Source organism: Polyodon spathula, chromosome 3, assembly GCF_017654505.1.
Source record: "Polyodon spathula isolate WHYD16114869_AA chromosome 3, ASM1765450v1, whole genome shotgun sequence".
Lineage (NCBI taxonomy): Eukaryota > Metazoa > Chordata > Actinopteri > Acipenseriformes > Polyodontidae > Polyodon > Polyodon spathula.
The window spans coordinates 86,647,127-86,655,555 of record NC_054536.1 but is presented as its reverse complement, the minus strand read 5'-3'; the positions used below and the strand labels follow the sequence as shown (position 1 = coordinate 86,655,555).

The 8,429-nt window shown below is 35.9% G+C and overlaps 1 protein-coding gene across 1 annotated transcript; it reads right to left on the bottom strand.

Annotated features, from left to right (window-relative positions):
• Positions 1–538: 538 nt before the first annotated feature.
• On the bottom strand, positions 539–7,987 carry LOC121313567 (glycoprotein-N-acetylgalactosamine 3-beta-galactosyltransferase 1-like). The gene is made up of 4 exons (XM_041246244.1): positions 7,875–7,987; positions 5,512–5,756; positions 2,545–3,209; positions 539–1,114 (listed from the first exon to the last, which is right to left on the bottom strand). The coding sequence occupies exons 2-4, from the start codon at positions 5,732–5,734 to the stop codon at positions 986–988; spliced, it is 1,017 nt and encodes a 338-aa protein (XP_041102178.1). The 5' UTR covers positions 5,735–5,756; positions 7,875–7,987; the 3' UTR covers positions 539–985.
• Between the last annotated feature and the right edge of the window lie 442 nt (positions 7,988–8,429).

Sequence of the window (8,429 nt, the reverse complement as noted above, 5' to 3'; positions counted from 1 at the left end):
TGTAATGAAAGGTCAGTCACATCTATTGAACAGCAAATATTAAACAGACACAGTTGTTCCAAATGAATGTTATTATCTGCCAAAACCAGCCAATCAATACTTTGCATTGACCAAAGCAACCAATCCTCTACTTTGCAACTGCCGAATCAGCCAATCAGAGCCTGTCAGCTCAACTGGAGCTCAGCATCTAAATACTGCAATGTCCAGATAAACTCAATGCATCTCTGACATAGAAAAAGTTATTTGTTTAGTAACATTTTTTTTGCTTGTTTTTTTTTTCTCTCTGCTAATTATGTATGTGATCCTTTATGACATTTTCAGGACACTTTTCCTTTCATAACTTTCCTGTAACATTTCTTGGCCACACTATTGCTTAATTATAACGTAACACGGTATGTTATAGATATATATATATATATATATATATATATATATATATATATATATATATATATATATATATATATATATATATATTATATATATATATATATATATAATATATATATATATATATATATATATATATATACAGGGTGATTTAGAAACTAAGTTTACCAACATGTAAATAAACTGCACAATAATTTAAGTGATTTGGTATGACTTACCTACATTAACAGGATGCTGAAAAGCATTTATGTATTTATTTGATTTTAAATGCCTACTGCATGCATAGATTCACCAAAACCAGAAAAGTGGTTCCCAAGATATTGGTTAAACTTCAATAGCTCAGCTACTGAGGTTGTATTGTCACACATACAAAATGGTAGACATTGTTATCCTTGACAGCAAGAGACAGCATACAGTGGATAAAATATATAAAAGACAACATTCTATTTAGAACATAATTTATACCTCCAATTACAATTCCACCACCAGCACCTCCTCCCCTACCCCCTTAAACTAAAACAAACAAAAAGCAAAGCATCCACACATTTCAAAATCATATTAGGTCTTCTTATTAATCGTGTATTTCTTCTTTTTATTACTCTGCATTGTATCTGTACTTGTACCCGTAGGCCCGCAGATGATAAACTAAGTATTCCAGCTCATACATGTGGACTGAATCAATATAGTGGAATGATATTGCGAGATCAGAACAGCATCCTGGTCCCTGGAAAAGAAAATCAAGCAATTACCAAACTGGAGCAAACATTTATTCTCTTAAACAAGCAAGGCTGCTGTACTTGAGCAAATCTGGTGACACACACAAGCACCTACTGTAAACAGTTTCAGGATTTTTGTTGATTAAATTATCAGCTCTATCTTATGACAGCCCAACAAAATGTGGTATTTTGCAAATTTCTCTGCTGTTGCTTCTGCTTAGAGATAATCATTTACCATGTGTGCTCACCAGTAATCTTTTTTCAACCACTGTGCCTGCTTGTGAAAACAACTTCTGAAGTAATGTAGTTTTAGAAACTGCTGATGTGCAACTGTAATACTGTATCTGCAACAGAGTTATTACATGGAAAATCTCTAAGGAAAATACATTTCAGGGGGGACAGAAATAACATATGCACACCCCTAGTTGTCATTTTTCAAGCCTCCTAACTGTAGAAATTCCACTTTGTAAAGCGGGCCCAGTGGTTGACATAGTTGTATTGTTTTAGAATACTTCTGTGAATAATTAAATCCACTCGATAATTGTTTTATTACTAAGCAGCATAAGAGAACCAAGCTTTATTTTTCACTTCGCTTAAAGCAGTGCTGCACAACTCGGTCCTGGAGGGCCGGTGTCCCTGCAGGTTTTTATTCCAACTACACCCTAAAGCACTTTACTGGACCTTATTAGAAGCTTAATTGGTCCAATTAACTAATTTAGGGAATGGTTAGAACAAAAACCAGGAGGGACACCGGCCCTCCATGGCCTGAGTTGTGCACCACTGGCTTAAAGTCACAAAACTGAATTATGCATCACTGACTATGAAATGAGGTCAACTAACCCTAACTGACAAAACACTGCCACTACATCAAAAGCTAGCTTTTCCTTTGTGATCTTTCTGAATTCAATTTAACAAGACGTATGGGCATTTAATATCATTGAAACTGCTGTACCCGTAGAATTTATACTTTTGTATGTAAGTGTAACATGCAGAAAGACAGAGATAGCATCAGTATACTCCAGATTCTACAATACTATCAACCACTGTACTAAAGAATGTCCTTAGAAAGAGTAATCACTGTTGGGTTTATATATATATATATATATATATATATATATATATATATATATATATATATATATATATATATATATATAAACTATAATTGTGACATATGCATGTAGGATATGCATGTAAGCTGCAGCTGTATCCTGCTCAATGACAGAGATAGCCGCTAAACACACTTTCAGTGTGGAAGGACATCTTCCAGCATCGAGCAGTGTTAGCAAAAATCTTTATTATAATTATAATAAAGAAAGATGCCCAATGCTGATTAATATGGAACAATAAAGAATCATGTGGCACAGTGCTTTCAATTATCTCATTCTCTCTACTGGTTACACTGTACAATTCCCTAAAGACACAACTGTTTACTTACATCTTCAGTGGGATAGAAGTTATAGGACCAGTACCATGACTTTTTGGCCAGATAGGATTTAACCAGGTGCAATTCTGGTGCCAAGGGGTGAAATAATTCTTTTTTATTTCTATCCCTGGTGTCTACAGCAGTTACATTCATAGTCTCCATACACTTTCCCAACTCCACATCTTCAACACAAGAAAGATGAGCACATTTTTTTGTTTTGAAACCCTCAATAAACCTCCTCAGTGCTTCTTTGCTTAGCACATATCCAGCTCCTCCACTCATATACCCCTGTTTTGCAAAGAGTTTGAACCGACGTCCGAAGTATATTGGTTGGTCTGGTATATATTGCGACAGCAGCAAGCGCAGATTTTCAAGGATAACAAAAGTGTCATCGTCTGCTTTCAAGAACCAGTCAGCTTCGTCAAAGTGATGCTCATAAATATAATGAAAGGCTTTGATAGTTTTCCAGTAGAGTTGGTCCCTTCCCTCTTTAACATCTAGCCCCACAACATTGAGCATTTTATCCTCTTCTGAGCTCATATAGAGTACTTTGTTGCAGTTCTTGGTCCAAGTGGCATTAACATGCTTGGCTTTAGTTTCCAGGGTCTTTGGTCCAGTCATCACCCAACACAAGACGCGAACCGTCTTATAAAGATCCTCTGCAACCATTTTGTCTTCTGTTAAATAATAATAATTTTAAAAAAATCAAATATAATTCAATAAAAGTAAAAAATGCTCAGATTTTGAAAAACATTCAATCCCTTATTAATGTCAATTCAAGAGCATATTATTATCTATGTTAAAAAAAAAAAAGAAGTTGGACCCTTTTTATGAATACCTATTCCATATCACATAAAGTGCTGAATTTCAAAGGGTTTCATGGTCAATCATGAAGAAACCAGAGTCCAAATAACAACAGAAAAGTAAATCGGTCACAATGCATTGCCGAATTTCAAGGCTACACTGCTGCAGTAGGCTATACAGTGCCCTGAAAATTTTCATTTTTACTGTTATATTGTATAAGTTTAAATACCACATGCTTTTTTTAATTTGTATTTTATCTTTTTTATTCAAATTATGGGCTAAATAATTCAGTAAGCAGAAGTTAAAAAATGCACTGATTTAAACAAAATAGAACAAATCTCCTTCATTGTCACTTCAAAGCAAAAATAGTGACGATAACCAAAGACTTAATAATGAGTTAAATAACAATTTGGCAATATTAGCATTCTAATACAAAATAAAACCACATGATACATCAACGGCCATTATCCCTCCATTGGAATACAGTAGTTATTCACAAAAAGGGACCAACTTTTTTTTATGACTAACATCAATTTCACTCACTTAAATACAAAATATACCATACATACAGTGCCTATAGAAAGTCTACACCCCCTTGAACTTTTTTCACATTTTGTTGTGTCAGTGCCTCAGAGTTTCATGCATTTAAATGAGGATTTTTTTCCACTTACCTATATAACATACTCCACACTGTTAAGGGGAAAAAAGTTTTTATTGAGAAAAAATACAATATATTAAAAATACAAAACTGCAAGATCATAATTGGATAAGTCTCCACCCCCCTGAGTTAATACTAGGTGGAAGCACCCTTTGGTAGCAATTACAGCTGTGAGTCTGTTGGGATAGGTCTCTACCAACTTTGCACACCTAGATTTGGCAATATTCTTCTTTAAAAAACTGTTCAAGCTCTGTCAAGTTCCTTGGGGAGCGTTGATGGACAACAATCTTCAAGTCAAGCCACAAATTTTCGATTGGATTTAGGTCAGGGCTCTGACTGGGTCACTCAAGGACATTTACCTTTATGTTCCTTAGCCACTCCACAGTAACTTTGGCTGTGTGCTTTGGGTCATTGTCATGCTGGAAGGTGAACTTCCATCCCAGTTTCAGCTTTCTTGCACAGGGCAGCAGGTTTTCCTCAAGGACTTCCCTGTACTTTGCTCCATTCATTTTCCCTTCTATCCTGACAAGTGCCCCAGTCCCTGCCGATGAGAAACATCCCCATAACATGATGCTGCCACCACCATGCTTAACAGTAGAGATGGTGTTCTTTGGGTGATGCGCTGTGTTAGGTTTGCGCCAAATACATTGTGCCATACACCTTGCACTTCTTAATTGTCCTGACCATGCTCCAAGAGATATTCCACACCTTTGATATTTTTTTTATACCCATCCCCTGATCTGTGCCTTTCAACAAATTTGTCACAGAGTTCTTTTGAAAATGCCTTGGTGCTCATGGTTGAGTCTTTGCTTTGAAATCCACTACCCAGCAGAGGGAACCTACAGGAACTGCTGAATTTATCCTGAAATCATGTGAATCACTACAATCTAACACAGGTGGAGTCCACTTAACTCGTTGTATGATTTTGAAGGTGATTGGTTACACCTGAGCTAATTTAGGATTGCTATTACAAGGGGGGTGGACACTTATCCAACCAAGCTATTTCAGTTTTTATTTTTAATTAATTTTCTACAAATTTCTAGAATATTTTTTTCACTTGGAAGTTGTGGGGTATGATGCATAGATAAATGAAAAAAAAAAAAAAAAAAACTATTTTAATTCCAAGCTATAAGGCAACAAAAGGTGAAAATTTTGAAAGGGGGTGTAGACTTTCTATAGGCACACTATAGCACATTAGGTAAAATGCACATTTACAATAAACTATGGAACACACTGTAATTATTTTGTTGCAGGCACCTGTATGTCACTTAAGCAACAGATATTACAATTTTAAGTCCCTGAGTGAGTTTAAATAATCTTCATAGATAATTTACATTACAAAATGTGGTTCATTAACCCATCACAAACCAGACATTGTATTTCAATTGAATAACAAGAAGATTGATTTTGACTAATATAGATATATATATATATATATATATATATATATATATATATATATATATATAATAATAGATATATAATATAATATACCTATAAATGCAAAAACAAATTACCTGCATGATGCCCATGGTCAGCACTGAAGTTGATTTCCCTCTGCAACACTTTACTGTTAGAATCATCTGGCAGGTGTCCATGATGATCATTTGGCATCGCATTATAATATTCTTGCTTTTTCTCCTCAAACGCAATGCTTAAAAGGAAACTGCTTAAACCAAAACCAATTCCTACTCCAAAGGCACAAACTAACAAGGACTGAAGAGAGTGTCGGACAGCCATTTGCCAGAGGGAAATAAATGTTCTAAAGAAAACACATAAAATAAACAATATGTTAGTAAAAACAAAAACAAAAAAAACATGTGCCATGACTGGAAATACACAATTAGAGCTCCTGTAGCAGCAACATGAAGCTAATTACCTTGACCATAGACCATGTTCATCATAATGCAGGCTAACAAAAAAAAAGGATGACAACCTGGTCTCATTCACAAAGATTTGTAAAGATAGATAGGGACTAGAAATAATGTGGTTCTGGGGTAGAATTCAATGCAACAGCCAATTCTGATTATAAATGTTTAGTTTTACGGGAAATCAGTCCAGAGGTATTCAAAAGATTGGATTGCCTGGCAGATGCTGCAGTGTAAAACCCACAAGTGTTATTCCAGTCACTGAACTAGAATTTAAGTACACCAGCGCTCAAAATATGTCAAGCTCGAGTTTTTAAAATAAAAAAGTAGCAAACATATCAGTGATATTTTTCCCACACCACGACTATAAATAAATATTGTAGCGTGCACAGAGGTAGGGGTCAGGGTTTGAAGTGACGCAATCAAATATGAGGACATAACTCCGATACCAGCTCCTGCAAGGGCGCCGGGTGTTTTGTACAGTATCGGCTCTATGCCATTGCGGGAAGTCCCGAGTTTGCGTCCTACGTGCCCCTGTGAGAAACCCAAACATGCTAGAACTAAGACCTTTACAATATGAAAAGAGTTACCACAATGACCTACATGTACGTTTGACATATGCAGACTGATGCGTGGCCCAGTCCCTCTTTCCCACTGTACAACCGAGCTGCGCCTGGCCGTACCGAGCCCTCACAGTGCGCTTAAGGATTGTTTTTCTACTGCAGAGCCGAGACGTGCTACTGACATCACACGAAAGACAGTTGTTATTAATTATTGTTTTTCATTCAGTTTGCCACAAGATACGCAAACAAACTGTGTTAAAAAATTAATAGACCAACGGCACAGCTGTATTTCATATTGCTATATTTTGTAAATATATTTAGGAATTTCTTTATAATCCACCAATTTTACTTGACTTAATAAAGTTCCATTAGTTCTGTTGAAGTGGAAAAAAAGGTTTTTAAAATATGATTTGCCGAAAAAAATCCTGTTTATGATACAGTATGATACAGCTGTATTTTGTTTGACTATATTTTTGGAAATAGCTTTTTTTCCCCCCGCCTTTATATTAATATAATAAAGGTCAAGGATGAGAAATTCGGTAGAATTTTGTGTTTTTGCTTGTGCGAGTTTTGTCGCGTCCCGTCCCGTTCTGTCTCAGTGTCCGGTAAATCTGGAGCCAGGTGACTATCCTACCTGTAGGTGTTTTGTATATTCTGAAGTTAAAGGTAAATGGTATACCGTAGTTTTCCATCCGACTCATTTATTTTTCTATTGTAACTAAATATCTACTAAAACTACTAGAAATACCAACAGGCATAAAAAAGAAAGATCGTTTTTATTGGCATCAAAGTCGTTAATAAAAACCGTTTGAAACAGTGAACGTACTACTGACTCACAAGTGCAGGTCTCATGCTCCTATTCAAAAACACATTTATTTTGTGGTTAGCCATTGTAAATGTTTTATTATAAAAGCTATATTATATTGCTGCCTTCCCCCGTGCACGCTACACTGTCAACATTCAACTTTTTTACATAATTATGGACATATAATTTAGTACAGTGTTTATATTATGTTGGTAAAATGAAACACAGATTTTAAATTCCTTTTGGTGATCCAAGCAATGTCCTGTGTCGTTAAGTAACTAAAAACAACTTAGCCATGATTTTATTTCAGCCCCCTCAACACTTACAGTCTTCGAGCTGTCACAACAGAGTAGCTAAAAGTTACTACATCTCCGGGCAACTACTACAGTAAAGTACTTAACTATTTACCAACTACCAGTGTTTAAACCCCATTTACAAATGTTACTTGTCCTCCTTCAGTGTTGTGTCCATCTGAGGTAAAACAGAGGGCGATTTAACAGATTCCCCTTCATTTCGTTATATGTGGCAACAATACAAATAAATAACAAATATTAATAAAAAAAATTACAATATAAAATGTATATGAACGATGTTCTGACCCGCCACCACTAAACATTTTTTTAATGTTTACATTGATTTCATACCTTTTGACTTGTCCTTATCTGAGGTGGTATCACTCACTGTTAAAACTGCACTAGCCTGGACGTCTCAAAGCAAAGGAACTGAAATGTATACTGCAGGCTGCTTATCAGTATAAAAAAAAATTGCCAAACTAGTATTTCTTGATGTCGGATTAAATGATTATACCGACAGCACCGCCTACGACAAAACCGTTTTATTTATTTATGTATTTCCTATTACTGTACTGACGTCATGTACAGCACTGCAGTTGTTCCCAAACTGTGGGTCGCAACCCCCAGCGTAATGGAATAGCCGTTATAAAGTGTCCCCAGGGCATTAGATGATTCTAGGGCATTTGCCATTTACTCCCACTTTTCACTTCCAGAGCTCGGCAACTCTACGAAATCATGCCACCCTGTCCCTAACCCAACCCCAACCCTAACCCTAACCTTAAGCAACCCCTGCCCTAAAACATTTCTAGGAGATGTTTCTGTGTGCTGCTCTTGACCCACTGTTGAGTTGCAAGAGGTATCGGGGTGGGTTGCGGAAACAAACAAAGTAAAACATAAACATAATTT